The sequence below is a fragment of the Ursus arctos genome, unplaced genomic scaffold (assembly GCF_023065955.2).
Source record: "Ursus arctos isolate Adak ecotype North America unplaced genomic scaffold, UrsArc2.0 scaffold_31, whole genome shotgun sequence".
Classification (NCBI taxonomy): Eukaryota; Metazoa; Chordata; class Mammalia; order Carnivora; family Ursidae; genus Ursus; species Ursus arctos.
The window spans coordinates 4849277-4865598 of NW_026622997.1; the positions used below are offsets into that span (position 1 = coordinate 4849277).

Sequence of the window (16322 nt, forward strand, 5' to 3'; positions counted from 1 at the left end):
ACAGGAGTTTTCTCAGCTTAGTCAGAGAGACTCCCTTTTACTAAATACAAAATAAATCAGACATATTGATCTTAAACATATACCAGTCTTTAATTTACTAGCAAAGGAACAAGAAGGTGTTAAAACAATGAGCCAGTTTAGAGAGGATATGAGTATGGAGGGAAACAATGCTTACGCTAGTAGCTAATTAGGTAAAGATCCTAATCAGTTATGACCCAAGAAACCAGAGAGGCAGGAAGCTCTGAGATGCCAGGGGTGCCCACAGTCCATCTCAGAAACAGAAAACAATGCATCTAAGAAGTCAGTGCTAAGGAGCTACCTATGGCTGTTGGGATAGCAATATTTCATTTCCCAACAGTAGTGTGTGATAAGTCCAATTACTCATAGAAGTATGAAGCGGGGTCGAACCGTCATCAGGTAAGCAGAGAATAAGGTAACAAGCCCAGCTTATTTTTGAATAAGCATCACCAGTGAATTAATCAAGCTGTTAGCAAAAACGCAGAACACAGTTTACACGTTCCTTAGTTTGGAGGGTTTTAAAAATAACTTTGAGAGCACAAAAAAAAGGGAGGGCACCTTTGTTTTTCCCCCCAGATCCTGTTTCTTCCTGCTTGGAGGTCCTCGATTATGTCTAACGTGTATTCATTCCTGCCGCAGGTGCGCAGGTGCGGGTACTAGCAAAGGTTACTCCTAATCAGCATGGGCTAATCCTTCATCAGCATGGACCGAACCTTACAATTCGAACCTTACAATTTGAGATAGAATCTCCCACCAACACACACAAACCTTGCATTATTTTTGGCTCCATAGGACTTTCATGTTTTATTTATTGTGTATTTTGTCTTCCCGCCTCCCTTCAGTAAGGGATTTTTGTCTGATTAGTTCTTTGCCGTATCCCCAGCAACTAAAATTGTGCTTAGCACACAGCATTTGTTGAATCAATGAGTGAGCGAGGCATCCACAGACTGACCAGCAGAGGGCGACAGAGAGACTTAGTGGAAGCGGAAATAAAATATTTCACCCTGAGCTTCAGGGGCGGTTCCATGAGGTTTGAACTCGTTCGGCCACCGTAGTGCTTAGGCCGGAAATGACCGACGGTTTCCGGTCTCCGCCGTCCGGGAAGACGGTTTTGGGCTGTAGGAAAGCGAGCCCTAAAGTCCTAAGGCAGGTCCTTTGCGGAACTCAAACTCGAGCCAGGCCTCCAGGCCTCCAGGCCTCCGACGGGCCCAGCCACCAGCGTGGCTACTCGAGACGGTTCAGGGCCAGAAACGGGGCAGCGTGGGTCACCATGGCGACGCCGGCTGGACTGGAGCGCTGGGTGCAGGACGAGCTGCATTCGGTGCTGGGGCTGAGCGAGCGGCACGTGGCCCAGTTCCTGATTGGTACCGCGCAGCGCAGCGCCTCGGCCGAGGAGTTTGTGCAGCGCCTGCGAGACACCGATACCCTGGACCTCAGCGGGCCGGCACGGGACTTCGCCCTGAGGCTCTGGAACAAGGTGTCGAGAGGGGCGCGGCGGGGCCAGGCGTGGGAGCGGCGGGAGAGGAGGTGGAGCAGGGGAGGGGCCCCAGGTTGTTTGTCCAGGTGAGGCTGGGCTAACTGTCCTTTCGGGAATTAAGTAAGCTCAGTTCACAAGCACCTGGCTTTTGTCCGTTGTCGCCCGGGTACTGTGCTAGGTGCTAGACGTCCAGCTCTGGGGAGAAGTTCAAAGAGGGTTAAGTGTTACAGAACAGTGTTTCTCGAACTTTAATATGCATGCGACTCATCCAGGACCCTTATTAAAATGCAGATTCCGATTAGGTAGTTTCGGGATGGGATCTTAGTTTTTGCATTTCTAACTAGTTTCCAGGTGAATCCGATGGTCGAGGCTATAGAAGAGATGTGTGAGAAGTGCTGTGGAAGGGCAGAAAAGGTTGGGGTAGTGATCAGGGGAAGCAGGCCCAAGGATTCCCCAAAATCTGTCTGGTAGAGAAGGAGGAAGGAATAAAGGTGTAAAGGTGAGGCCAGGACTTTGTATTTCTTGTCTTTGTATCTCTCCCACCTGACAGCACCTTACAGAACAGGTGCTTAGTAAGTATATGGAAGAGTGAAAGTGTTCAGCATGTTCGTTGAATGGCAGATAACCTGTTTAGTTGTCACGTATGGTGCCTGGCGGGAGATGAGTTTAGAACCTAAGTGGTATGAAGATAGGGACTTTATGTAAATCTGTTTAGCATGTATGCCTGGAATCTGGTACAGTGCCAAGCTTATGACAGGCCTCTGCAAACCAATCCTTGTAGCATATCAGTTCTTGCATAGGGATGACTTAGTCGTGGGGGAGAATAGAGGCTGAACAATTGAGAATTGGTTTTGAGAATGTAAAATAAACTCCGTGAGGGCAGGAATTGTTGTCTTTTGTTTATTCCCGTGTCCTTGGTCCCTGGCAAGTACCTGGTGCTTCAGACAGGCTTTAGTAAACGTTTGTTAAGTGAATGACAGCAAGGAGGTTCAGAAATTGAGAGGCCCAATTCAGGGAAATGAACATGGTGTGAAGCCATGGTGAAAAGAGACAACGAAGGCTGGTTTAAGATCAGGTCATTCCTTAAATTCAGAATGGGGCAAAGTAGGTTGGCGGAGATCAGGAGTTGCTCACATCCCATTATCTTCCCTTCTGGTAGGTACCACGGAAGGCATTGGTAGAAAAGCCAGCTCGGGTGGCCGAGCGAGAGGCCCGAGCCCTGCTGGAGAAGAACCGATCCTATAAGTTGCTGGAAGACAGTGAGGAGAGCAGCGAGGAGACTGTAGGCAGAGCTGGGAGCAGTCTCCAGAAGAAGCGTAAAAAACGGAAACACCTCAGGAAGAAATGTCAGGAGGAGGAAGAAGAAGAGGAGGAAGAGATTTCTGAGAAAGGGAAGAGAAAGACAGGGTAAATCAGAAGCAGGGTGAGAAAGGATGGGACAGGGGATGAGGGGGTGATAAGCCTCCTAGGAGGCCTTATGTAATCCTTCGGGCTGGGCTGTAGGGGGAGTAAACAGCAGACTGAGAAGCCAGAGTCGGAGGATGAGTGGGAGCGGTCCGAGCGAGAGCGCCTTCAGGACCTGGAAGAACGCGATGCCTTCGCTGAGCGGGTTCGGCAGCGGGACAAGGATCGAACTCGCAATGTCCTGGAGCGGTCAGACAAGAAGGTGCATAGCAGCAGCGTGTTCTGTAAATCCCCAGAAAGATCCCTGGGTCAAATCTGAGGTTGGCTGTGATGGCAGAGACAGTGATCTCCATGAAGACCAGGATGGCCTCTGGTGACGGTCAGCTCTATCCTGGGTCCTCTGGCTATGGCGACCCTCTGCCAAACCTATAGCCCTAGAGAGCCCTCACTGAGAAGGGCCATTTCTTTATGCATTGGTATATCCGAATGATCCTTGTGATTCTGGAGGGGGAGTGGCTGTGGGAGATTTTGGCCTCACAGCCCTCCACTCTTGGTTTCTTCTCTAGGCTTATGAAGAGGCTCAGAAGCGCCTCAAGATGGCTGAGGAAGACCGGAAAGCCATGGTGAGCCCTAGTGCCCAGGAAGCCAACCATCAGAAGGAGAAAGGAAAAACTTTCTGATGAAGTGGTCTGGGGTAGGGAAAAAGGACACAAAGAAAGTACAGTGGGGATGCTGATGGGCTGTCAGGTCTGTGTTGACAGGAGCCTGCCAAGGACAACCTTAAGTTGTAGAGGGAAGGAAGCTGCCCACAAACCCTCTTACTCCTTAGGATCTGAATCACACAGTGTTCGGGAGGGAGATGTGCGCTTTCCCTGAGACTTAAGGAGATGTAATCAAAAGTCAGCTGGAACGTCCAAGGGGCTGGCTGGAGGACAGGGGCAGGGCAGCTGTCCCACTGCTGAGGTATGTGCTGTCCGGTCACCTTGGGCACACCCAATTCCAAATACCTTGCTGCCATCGAATTCCTCTATCCCAAACATGGTCTTGTGATCTTCTTCTAGTTTCCTGAGTTTCTTTTCTCTGAATGGGGACACAGCCCTTGTAATTCATGAACTGAACTTGTCATGGTGTGAGTTCTGGTAGGGTAGGTGGTTTTCCAAAGGCCTGGTCTTCCCAAGTAAGGTCACACTTTGGTTTCTCAAAAGAATTTTGAGACTCTTGATGCCCTAAAAATGGCTAGTGGAACTGAGGTCTCCCCTGACCAAGCTATCTCATGACCCACCCCACAAAATGACTATGGTCAGAGACTTCTGAGATATCTGTCAGTATGGTTATAATGTTTTTATTTGCCAGAATTTGATTTTTCTTTCCTTTTCAATCATGAAAACTCCCAAGCAAACAGGAAAGTTGAGAGAGGAATATAATAAACACTCATAAAGTATTCAGATTCAGAAATGGCTAATATGTGTAGTATTTGCAAGGGCTGTGTAAGTGTGGGCTTTTTTTTTCTTTCTAAACTTTTAAAAGAGTTTAGACATCATGGCATTTTATCCCATCAGCACGTATTTCCTAAGAATGAAGACATTGTGCTCTAAAACCACAGCGCCATTGTCATCCCCCAGAAGATGAACAGTAATTCTCATGTATCAACGAGAAACCTGTCCACAATAAAATTTCCCCAGTTACCTGAAAACGTCTTTAGTAACTGCTCTTTCCAAACCAGAACCCTGTCAGGTTTCATGCATTGCATCTGGTGGTTCAGACTCATGTTTGTTTCCTATTCTCTCTCATCTTGTACCATGCCCCACATTCTGGGTTTATCTGACTCTTATTTTGTGGCGTTGAGTTCTTCTATGCCCTGTGTTCCCTTTAAAGTGGAAGTTGGGTCTAAATCTTGCCTCAACGCAGATTAAAAAGTTGTGACGGGAGCACTTCTTGGGTGGCGGTGTGCACTTCACATTACACCACATCGGGGGGACGCGCCGGCTGTATACCTGTTAGTGCAGGTAGCATTTCTGCCGGCAGCCGTTCATCTCATGGGTTTAGTATAACTATGACTAATCCTGTCCTAAGTCTGCTGTCTCACTGGGGATTGCAAAAGGCGATTTTTGGAGTCCGACATTCCTTCTACATTTATTGGCTAACCTTTTTATATGAAGAAGAGGTTTCAACAGTTAGGAGGAATGAGCAGGGCGCCTGTGTGAGTCAGTTAAGCATCAGACTCTTGATTTCGGCTCAGGTCATGATCTCAGGGTGGTGAGATCCCCCCGGGCGCAGGGAGGAGTCCGCTTCTCTCCTTAACCCTTGTCTTCCCCATCCCCCACCCCCACTGCTTTCGTTTCGTGCTCGGCTCTCTCTCTCTCTCTAATAAATATATGTCTTTTTTTTTTTTTTTTAAGATTTTTTATTTATTTATTTGACAGAGACAGCCAGCCAGCAAGAGAGGGAACACAAACAGGGGGAGTGGGAGAGGAAGAAGCAGGCTTATAGCGGAGGAGCCTGATGTGGGGCTCGATCCCCCAGCGCCGGGATCACGCCCTGAGCCGAAGGCAGATGCTTAACCGCTGTGCCACCCAGGCGCCCCTCTCTAATAAAGATATAAGTCTTAAAAACAAAAACAACCACACAACAGAGAAATGAGCTACAATTCCTTCTTAAAGTCAGGGCAAATGGGGCACCTAGGTGGTTCAGTCAGTTAAGCATCTGACTTGATTTCAGCTCATCTTATGATCTCAGGGTTGGGAGATCGAGCCCCACGTCGGGGCTCTGAGCTCAGCACAGTGTCTGCTTGATATTCTCTCTCTCCCTCTGCACCTCCCCACTCATGCTCTCTCTCTGTCTCTAAAAAATAAATAATAAATAAATCTTAAAAAAAAAGAAGAAGCCTCACTGGTAGCAAAAGCTTTTTTCCCATTTTTTGTGTGTATATGTGTCACATTGGTCTCATGAATTTTTATTTCTCAAAATTTTACAGTTGCATATCATTTTTCTTTTTGATACTCCAGTTGCTCTGAGTTAGGTTTTTTTTTTGTTGTTATTTATTTTTTTTTAGTAATTTCTACACCCAATGAGGGGCTCGTACTCAGGACCCCGAGATCAAAAGTTGCATGCTCTTCTGACTGAGCCATCCAGGTGCCCCTGAAATTGCCCTGGTTTTTTGCCCGTATTTTAAAAGAACATCCATCTGCTTCCCCCATCAGGTTGAAAGAGTATTTGATTGTGGTGCTCAGATTAGATCATGAGCATAAACTCCTTTTAAGTCTTCACAGAACAAACAAGAAAAGCCAAGCAATTAAATAGAATTGGGGCCCTCGAGGAGAGGGCTTGATGAGGTTTTGCCACCACAGAAGAGGAGAAGGTTTTGATCACAGGGAAGACGGTGTTGCCACAGTGGGAGGGCTCATGGGGAGAGCTGAGAAAGGCCTTAAGGATGTTGCCAGTCTTTTACTGTCTTCCATAATGTGCCCTGAAAAGGTCTTGTCAAAGGAAACACGTAGAAGCCAGATGACACATCGTACGAGGCGGGGAGAGGGTAGTCCCAGAGGCTAAGCGTTTCTGATTACATCTTGCCTTACAGAAACACTCTCGGATGCTGTACTTCCAGGGTTTTTGTATATTGTGTGTATTGCCCTTTTTCCCAAACTATGGTCATTTGATTTCAGACCAGGGAGCTTCTCATTGAGGCTGAAGATTACCTCCTGTTGGCGCATCCCGTGGTTTCTAGTAGTCTCACTTGTTTTCAGATTGACCTGTGCTTCGAAAGGCTTTTATTAATCCTTTTGTTTTCCTCCTTTCCACTAAGTCGAATAAAACAGTAAGAATAAAATCTAAAATATTCAAATAATTGCCCTAGTGTATCTGTGCTGACAAAAGATGGTGAGGCTGTCCAGAAGGCCCTTCCGGCTGGACTGTGCTGCTAGAAGATAGTGTGTGGGGTCAGTGTGTGGCTTTCAGACAGGCCCAGCTTGGCCACACCATTACTCAGGTGGGACGCTGCCAAGGGACACTGCTGGCCTTTCAGGGGATTTGTCGCTCTTGCGGGTGGTAAGGAAAGGGGTTGCTGTTCCAGCGAGATAATTTGGCTTCCCTGTCCTAACCCAGGTCCCCGAGCTGCGGAAGAAATCCCGCCGAGAGTACTTGGCTAAGCGGGAACGAGAGAAGCTTGAGGACCTGGAGGCTGAGCTGGCTGATGAGGAGTTCCTTTTTGGGGATGTGGAGCTGAGCCGACATGAACGGCGGGAGCTCAAATATAAGCGGCGAGTTCGGGATCTGGCCCGAGAGTACCGGGCGGCTGGGGAGCAGGAGAAGCTGGAGGCCACCAATCGTTACCACATGCCCGAGGAGACCCGAGGCCAGGTGAGGCGAAGCAGAGTCCACTTTGGCCCTGGTCCCCAAGCTGAGGGGAGGGAAGTCTTCAGGGCCTTGGACAGTGCCTTGGCTGGCCCCTTCTTTGTCTTGCCCTTCCCAGTGGGTGGGGGTAGTGACTGGGAAGGGGGCATCTTCCGTCTTCACGTGTCCTTCTCCCGCAGCCGGCACGAGCTGTAGATCTGGTGGAGGAGGAGTCCGGCGCCCCTGGGGAGGAGCAGCGGCGCTGGGAGGAGGCCCGGCTGGGGGCAGCGTCCCTGAAGTTTGGGGCCCGAGATGCTGCCTCCCAGGAGCCCAAGTACCAGCTGGTGCTGGAGGAAGAGGAGACCATTGAGTTTGTCCGGGCCACTCAGCTCCAGGGCGATGAGGTGAGCAGGAGAACTCTGAGACACTCTAAGGAGGTCGGGAAGCCGGCCCTGAAGCTCGTGCCCCTCTTTCTCCTCAGGAGCCGTCAGGTCCACCGCCTCCAACCCAGGCCCAGCAGAAGGAGTCCATCCAGGCTGTCCGCCGCAGCCTCCCGGTGTTCCCCTTCCGCGAGGAGCTCCTGGCTGCTATTGCTGACCATCAGGTCCTCATCATCGAGGGTGAGACGGGCTCCGGGAAGACCACCCAGATCCCGCAGTATCTCTTTGAGGAGGTACAGTCATCCACACCCTCCAGGTTGCCGGGCTCCGACCCTTGACAAGCACAGTCCTGTCAGACCTCCTTTTACATGTTGTTTTGAGTAGTCGCTTACCTTCTCTGTCTTTAGTCATTTAGTCTTTTCCACTAAATTGGGAGTTTCTTAAGAATAAGGACAAACCCTTTTCATGTTTCTGTTCTCACTTCTGCCACTGTGTCTGTGTCTAGTTCCAACGTTCCTGTTGGAAAGATCTGTAGATGGATAGATGGTAGGCTGGGGACCTTCCCGCACCAACCAGCTCAGCCATGGCTCCTCTGCGAGAGCCAAAGAACAAGAAGTCAGAGGACTCAGTTTCCTGCTTTTTCACCTTCTTTTGTTCACCTTTGCTTCTGGGTCTGCCCCAGCTGGTCTGTCCTTCTCCAGCTCAAATCTAGCTGAGCCTGACTATGATTACCCAAAAGGCTGGGACTCTCAGGGCTGGGTGGGGATGCCCTTGAGGGCCCTAGGGTCTGCTGTCCTATATGTTTGCCCTGGTGGTGTGGTTTTCAGTTTCTGTCTGTTCCCTCCTTTCCCCCGCCCTGTTGTGCATTTACACCTTCTTTCTCTGAATTATCTTGGGCTCCAGGAGCATATTTATTTATTTATTAAAGATTTTTATTTATTTGAGAGAGAACAAGCATGCATGAGCGGGGCGGGGGGCACAGAGGGAGAGGGAGAAGCAAGCTCCCCACTGCGTAGGGAGCCCTCTGTGGGACTCGATCCCAGGGCTCCCGGATCATGACCTGAGCTGAAGGCAGACACTTAACTGACTGAGCCACCCAGGTGTGCCCCCCCTCCCCCAGGAGCATATTTAGCAAAGGGAAAACCTCTTCTCCTGTCATTCAGGGTTATACAAAGAAAGGAATGAAGATTGCCTGCACCCAGCCCCGGAGAGTGGCAGCCATGAGTGTGGCTGCCCGGGTGGCCCGGGAGATGGGTGTGAAGCTTGGAAATGAGGTGAGATCTGTGGGGACTGAGGGGGTAGGGGAGCCTCTAGGGTCTGGGATGTAGCCCACACTGCACAGGGCTTCACACCACAGGTCCAGGCGCTGACCCCTCATCCCCTAGCCCTGCACTCCCTTCAGGGAGCACCAGCCCAATCTCGATCGCTAACGACCCCCTTGACAGGTTGGCTACAGCATCCGCTTTGAGGACTGCACGTCAGAGCGAACTGTCCTCCGCTACATGACAGACGGGATGCTCCTCCGGGAGTTCCTCTCTGAACCTGACCTTGCAAGTTACAGGTACACATAGGGTCCCCGTCTCCCACGAAAGAGCCACCGCCTTCTCTTCCATCCAGGCTACTGTCTTCCCCCCCCCTTTAGCACCTTCCTGTAGCTCCTTTAATCTCTGGCCTTTCTCTCCTTTCTTTTCCAGTTAGTTTGGTGTTTATCTTCTAACTAGCGCACCAGTTCTTGAATCTTTATGGTGTGGACGGTCCTAGGACTGACCTGCAGGTGCATGGAGATGGGGTAGAAGAGACTGCAGAGAAATCCTTTCCTCCCTCCCCAATTGCTTCCAGAGTTTAGAAAACCCCAGGATGGTAGAGTGGTGCTGTAGAGACTTAAAAAGCCACATGAAGACCCTTTGAAGAAACTTAGAATGTTCAGCTTAGAGAGGAGAAACTCAGGGGAGACATCCTGGTTCCCTCTAAATATGGGAAGGGCTGTTACATGGACAAAGAAGTCAGATTTGTTTCACATGACTCCAGAGAGCGCAACTAGCAACCATGGGAGAGGTCATGGGGAGACAGTTGTCAGGGCAATACTAAGAAGCCAGAGCGGTGGAGATTGGAGGGGCTGTAGGTGTGCTGTGGCCCTCACTCTTAGGCCTTTGGCCCGGGTCTTGGAGTGGCTTGGTCTGTGAATAACGAGTTCTCAGTGCTGGTGTTGGCCAGGCAGGGCTTGGATGAACGTGAGTTTGGAAGAGAAGGGATCTGTGCCTGGCTGGTGCTGGGGTCAGGCCAGCCAAGCAGCATGTGCTTTCTCAAGTCTTAGGAAGCTGTGGAATTCTGGTCTTAGAAGATCACAAATGGAACAATAGGACAAATATGATTTGAGCCTTCACGTCCCTTGCAAAAATCTCAGAACCCATGGAAGGCTAGCCAATGCAAGAGTGTTTGGGGTGTAGGGTTTTCCCATCAAGCCAGCATGCTTTGTGGAACAGCTGAGGACTTCACCAGCATAGTCAGGGGTGAGCTCCTGCAGGCTTGGCTGTCACCTGGAAATCCAAAGACTTGAACAAGGATAAAGAAGACGTGGCACCCAGATAACTAGGGAGGAGACCAAGAATCGTGCAGAGATCTCTAAGGTTGGGGTAGAAAGGCTTACCTGGTCCCTCTCCCCAGAAGGAGGCGGTAGGGCCAACAGGGATGTCCAACAGCTCCTGGGCCGTTCAAATCATGGTTCATTCCCAGCCAGCCTGGGGAGCCCAGCCCTATTCGAAGAGGCCCTGCTCTCACTTTTTTCCCCCTTAAAACAGATACTCTTACTTCTGTTGACTGTAACCTGTAATTCTGACCCAGAGAGGATGTCTGACTGGTCCTGGCCTTGGCTTCCAGCCTCCAAATCTTGGCTGCTGTTGTCTTCTCAGGCTGGGAGAAGCTGCAGACTGTGGGGTCTTGGTCTTTTTTAACTTTCTGTTGGTCTTCCTTAACTGGGGTGATTGGCTTCTCTTTGGAACCCCCTCCTCCCACATTCACCTTTGGGCTCTTCGCTTCCCTCTGTGCCCTTGTCCAGGGGATCCTGTTGTCCTCTCCTGGCCAACTTCCTGGCTCACTGTTCCCCTGTTCTTTCCCCAGTGTGGTGATGGTAGATGAGGCGCATGAACGGACCCTACACACAGACATTCTTTTTGGGTTAATCAAAGATGTTGCTCGCTTCCGGCCTGAGCTGAAGGTCTTGGTGGCTTCAGCCACACTGGACACTGCCCGCTTTTCCACCTTCTTTGATGACGCCCCTGTCTTCCGAATCCCTGGACGCAGGTTTCCAGTTGACATCTTCTATACCAAGGTGCTCCCCTCAGGGAGGATGGGCTTAAATGTGAGGCAGCAAAGCTTGGGCCTTTGGAGAAGGTTGTCCCAAGGAGGGAAGGGGAAATGAAGAGTCCAAAGGGGAACTAGGATAAACTGGTTATTGAGCTGGGAGAAGAAGTTTCCTAGACAGATGGCCTTCCTGTGACCCCTCTCCTCCTCATCCCTAGGCTCCGGAGGCTGACTACCTGGAAGCTTGTGTAGTGTCTGTGCTGCAGATCCATGTGACCCAGCCCCCTGGGGATATCCTGGTGTTCCTGACAGGACAGGTGTGAGACGCGGGAGGAGGGGTGACGATGTACCCCAGGGGAAGACAGAGCTGGCAGGTAGGCCTCTGTCACTCTGGGACCTGTGCTGCTCTTTCCGTCCCAAATCCAGGAGGAGATTGAGGCCGCCTGTGAGATGCTCCAGGATCGCTGCCGCCGCCTGGGCTCCAAAATCCGGGAGCTCTTGGTGTTACCCATTTATGCCAACCTGCCTTCTGACATGCAGGCTCGTATCTTCCAGCCCACGCCCCCTGGGGCACGAAAGGTCAGTTGGGGAAACCCACGTTCTTTACCCCTGTAGTTCACACAAGTAGTAGTGAACAAGAGAGTATGTGCCTGCCCTGTGCAGGGTGTGTCCTGGGCCCTGCTGCAGCCATGAGACTCCGTAGTAGTCAGTCTCTCCCCTCCAGAGCTGGAGAGAGAGGATGAATTCGGCATGAACCGAGACACAGCCGAATCCATGACCCGGTAAGTCAGCACTGTGGAGGCGCAGAGGAGAAGCGAGGTCCTTGCTGTGCTGAAAGATGGGATTTGATCTGGATCTTTAAGAAAAAAGGTAGGGAATTCCAGAGCAAGGCTTAAGGTATGTTTGAGGTCCGAGTGTAATCTAGAAGGTTGAGGGGACAAGTCACATGGTGAAAACAACTGGACTGAGATTAGGGAGGGCCTTTGATAGCAGGTGGAAGCATTTGGACTTCAGACGATTGGGTGGCAATCAGAGGGTTTTGAGCAAGATTGTAACTTCCATTCAGCAAATATTTAACAAGCTCCTCCCACATGCCAGGTACTGTTCTAGGGAATGAAGATACAATGATGAACAGAACAAAGTCCCTAGCCTCACAGAGCTTATGGTCTAACGTAAGTTAGGAGGCAGTGGGACACACACAATGCTGACTTGTGACCAATGCTGTGGAGAGGTACATGGGGAGATGGGGACTGACTCCAGGGGAGTGGGAGTGAGGAACGGCAGGTAGGTATTTCCTTGGGGTGTAGGGAAGGCCTCTCCTCCAGTAAGGGGAAAGGGAAGCTGAGGCCTGAACCCAGTGAGGGAGGGAACCAGGCTGATATGTGGGAGGTGAGCGTGTCCAGCAGAGGGAACAGCTCATGCGAAGGACCCGAGGGAGGAGTGTGTGCTCAGACCACCCAGGGAGCAGCAGTGTGCAGGAGTGGAGCGAGGGAGCCCGTAATGCCTGGAGGTGAGGTCAGAACGGTAGCCAGGGCTAGAGGACTCAGGGCCTCACAGGGCTTGAATGTGATCCTCAAGTAGGACGGGAAGCCATTGACCGACGGGGTTAGTGATGTGACAGGTTTACATTTTTAAAGGGCTATCTGGATGCCAGAATGATGCCAGATAAGGAGGTTCCAGGAGTAGAGGCAGGGAGACACATGCAGGAAGTCCTGGATGAGGATGAATGTGAAAGTGCTGGTGGATGGAGGCAGGAACCTGGACCTACTCTCCCATCTCTGAAAACAATTCTAACCCTTCTTCTCCCATTTCCTTTCCACATTATGTCCCTGTTCATCCCTAGTCTCCCTCACTCCTGCCTGGCCTTGTCCCCCTCTTCTGACTTTAGACGCTAATCCCCTCAGCTCCTGTCCCTATCTGCACCTGCTTCTCTAATCTCCCGGATTACTTTTTCTAGGGGACTTGGTGGGTGTGGTCCCCAGGTGACTCTGCACCCTCTCACGCAGGTGGTTGTGGCAACAAACATCGCTGAGACATCGCTCACCATCGAAGGCATCATTTATGTGCTGGATCCAGGGTTCTGTAAGCAGAAGAGCTACAACCCTCGCACGGGCATGGAATCCCTCACTGTCACACCCTGCAGCAAGGTCGGGCTCCAGCAGTGTCTCCGTGGGGAGGGTTCAACTCAGAAGCCTGTGGGAGCTTCTTAGAGGACAGGGAATAAGCAGCCTACATCCTTTCAGATTTCTTGCATAAATATTGCCCTTTCTCTTTTCCCTCTCCAGTTGTCAGCATGCCTGCCTCTCCTTTCTTTCCAGGCCTCAGCCAATCAGCGGGCCGGTCGGGCGGGTCGGGTGGCTGCCGGGAAGTGCTTCCGCCTGTATACTGCCTGGGCCTATCAGCACGAGCTGGAGGAAACCACTGTGCCGGAGATCCAGAGGACCAGCTTGGGCAATGTTGTGTTGCTGCTCAAGAGCTTAGGTTATTTGGGGTCCCCCAGTCCTCCTGAGAGAGGAGGGAGGTGGGGCTAGAGTCACTGATCCCTGCAGAGAAACTGTTCTACTCCCTCACATCTTTCTTCAGGGATCCATGACCTAATGCACTTCGATTTCCTGGACCCTCCACCATATGAGACCCTACTGCTGGCTTTGGAGCAACTGTATGCCCTGGGAGCCCTCAACCACCTTGGGGAGCTCACCACGGTGAGGTGGGAGGGCTGCATGGGCTGGGGCAGGATGAAGGGGTTGGGGTGACCTCTTGAGTGGCGAAGGGACACCTGAGGGAGGACTGGCCTCAACTCTTTTCCTCTCCTTAGTCTGGTCGAAAGATGGCAGAGCTACCAGTGGACCCCATGCTGTCTAAAATGATCCTGGCCTCTGAGAAGTAAGCACCGCACCCTACCTACCGCCACCCCCACCACTCTGGCCAGGCCCCCAGCACACAAACTGGCTATGCCTCCTTCTGTCTCTTGGGGCCATTTTTGTTACCTTGCTCTTTTTCCTCTTTTTCTCCCTACCGTATTGTTCTTTAACAAATAAGTTATTAGAAAACTCTTACTGCCCCTTTTGAGGCTCACAAGGGGCAGTAAGACACTTATCAAAAGAGTAAGATTGACAAACAAAATTTGGGGGCATGAATGGATGTGGAAGACTTAGCACCTGTGAGGAGTGTTGTGTGTGGGCTGGTTTGGGGACTTCCTCGTTCCTGAGGTTTTGGACTATAACATTTAGATGTAGTTGTGCAGGGACCACCTTTAAATGCCATTCGTCTGCCGTAGTTGAGGTCAGAGGTCATTACATGAATTCGAAGTGCTGTTTTTCCCTGATGCACGTCCTACGCACCTTCCTCCTGCAGAAGTCCTTCCTACCCTCAGAAGTCCCTGGTTTTCCTGCCCCGCCTTCCACAGATAGCCCTCCTCTGCTATTGTTCCATCTACAGCCCACCTCCTCGACACCTGTACTGCCATCACTGCCACCAAAATCTGTCCACTCTGATTTGTAGCCATTATCCCAATGGCAGTCTCCATGTGAGGACACATCTACACACAGTGATCACTTTGCCCCTTACCGCGTGTCTGTTCCTGTGTGTCTTCCTTTGAACCGTCCTGGTTTGCCCTTCCTTCCCCAGATATAGCTGTTCAGAAGAGATCCTGACGGTGGCTGCCATGCTGTCTGTCAACAACTCCATCTTCTACCGACCCAAGGACAAGGTTGTCCATGCTGACAATGCCCGTGTCAACTTTTTCCTCCCTGGTGGAGACCACCTGGTTCTGCTGAACGTTTATACACAGGTCACTGGGCTTGGGTGATAGAAATGAGGGAGGCACAAGGACTCTGGGTCTGCTGTATACTTAACTCCCACTTTTTTTTTAACCGTCCTTATAGTGGGCTGAGAGTGGTTACTCTTCCCAGTGGTGCTATGAGAACTTCGTACAGTTCAGATCAATGCGCCGAGCCCGGGACGTGCGGGAACAGCTGGAGGGGCTCTTGGAACGCGTGGAAGTTGGTCTCAGCTCTTGCCAGGGGGACTACATCCGGGTACGCAAGGTTAGTGTTTTTTTAGTCTACTGCTGTTCGCCACACTCCCTCATCTACAGAGCGAGCTGCTCTGGGGGCCCGCAGCAGTTCCTCCAGCCTGAGGCTATGCCCTCTTCCCCTGTGGAAGGTGGGCTCTTCTGTGCTTTCCTCCCCAGACCAACTGAAGGGCCCTTCTCCGTGGGTTCTACATGCATTCCTTACCTTTCTAGTTCTCCAGAAGCCTGAACTAAAAAGGCAGTGAGTGCTTAGGGTCCATGGATGTGTGGCTTTCCTGTTGACTTTCTTTCCTGTCTGCCCTTCAGGCCATCACAGCTGGTTATTTCTACCACACGGCCCGGTTGACTCGTAGCGGCTATCGCACAGTCAAACAGCAGCAGACAGTGTTCATTCACCCCAACTCCTCACTCTTTGAGGAACAGCCACGCTGGCTGCTCTACCATGAACTTGTCTTGACCACCAAGGAGTTCATGAGACAGGTGAGGGGACCGTCCCCTGCCCAGGACGGTGAAGATGTGTGGGGAGGTGGGATCCTAGCAAGCTAAAAACCCGGGTTCAAGTTGCTGAGACCAACAGAGAAACAGGAGAACACATTGATTTAAGGTAGGATAAAATAGGAAGGCATCGACGAAGATCTAAGAACTGCATATTCATTCTGTGCGTATTTGAATGCCTGTTATCTTGGTGTTTTAGATGCTGGGGTGAGAATGGCAAACAAAGCAGATGTGGTCTCTGTCCTCAGTGTACTTTACAGTCTCTATGATCAGGTTGCTTAGGGACAGTTTACTGGGGATCCTGAATGACATGTAGCGGTGTCTGCCCTCGGGGTATATAGTGTTGGAGCCTGGCACCTTTCCCCTAGCCCTGCAGTCAAAGGTGGAAAAAAGAAATGTTTTTGATCACACATACATTAGAGTCTAGGTTGGAAAAAGGGGAACCCTGTTGATTTTTTCTCTCCTCTTGTAGGTATTGGAGATTGAGAGCAGTTGGCTTCTGGAGGTGGCTCCCCACTATTATAAGGCCAAGGAGCTAGAAGATCCCCATTCTAAGAAAATGCCAAAAAAAATAGGCAAGACTCGAGAAGAGCTAGGGTAAAGGGGAGGGGACACAAACAGAACCCAACACCAGCTCCTTTTCCTTCTGTAACATTATTTAATATCTATTTTTGGAATAAAGCTTGTGGGAACTTTTTTTTATTTATTTTTAAATTTTACTTTAATTTTTTAAAATTTATTTTTTATCTTTTTAAAAGATTTTATTTATTGAGAGAAAGGGAGAGAAAGCATTATTTTAAGTAGGCTCCATGCCCAGCATGGGGCTTGAACTCACGACCCCGAGATCAAGAGTCGTATGCTCTACTGACTGAGCCAGCCAGGTGCC

The 16322-nt window shown here is 50.6% G+C and overlaps 1 protein-coding gene across 5 annotated transcripts; it reads left to right on the top strand.

Moving 5' to 3' along the window:
• Nucleotides 1–1073: 1073 nt before the first annotated feature.
• Nucleotides 1074–16138, top strand: DHX16 (DEAH-box helicase 16). 5 transcript variants are annotated; one of them, XM_044388696.3, is made up of 20 exons: nt 1074–1495; nt 2655–2902; nt 2999–3161; nt 3466–3522; nt 7001–7255; nt 7429–7632; nt 7710–7901; nt 8772–8882; nt 9054–9169; nt 10726–10936; nt 11127–11225; nt 11335–11487; nt 12915–13055; nt 13227–13389; nt 13492–13610; nt 13724–13791; nt 14536–14698; nt 14793–14945; nt 15248–15421; nt 15909–16138. In XM_044388696.3, exons 1-20 carry the CDS (start codon nt 1088–1090, stop codon nt 16035–16037), a joined length of 3327 nt encoding a protein of 1108 aa, XP_044244631.3. In that variant the 5' UTR covers nt 1074–1087; the 3' UTR covers nt 16038–16138. The 5 variants fall into 5 exon arrangements, with proteins under 5 accessions (XP_044244631.3, XP_026367106.4, XP_057160900.1 ...); XM_026511321.4 differs by having other exon boundaries at nt 1075–1495; nt 14793–14954; XM_057304917.1 differs by lacking the exon at nt 1074–1495 and having other exon boundaries at nt 2835–2918; nt 14793–14954.
• The last annotated feature ends 184 nt before the right edge of the window (nt 16139–16322 follow it).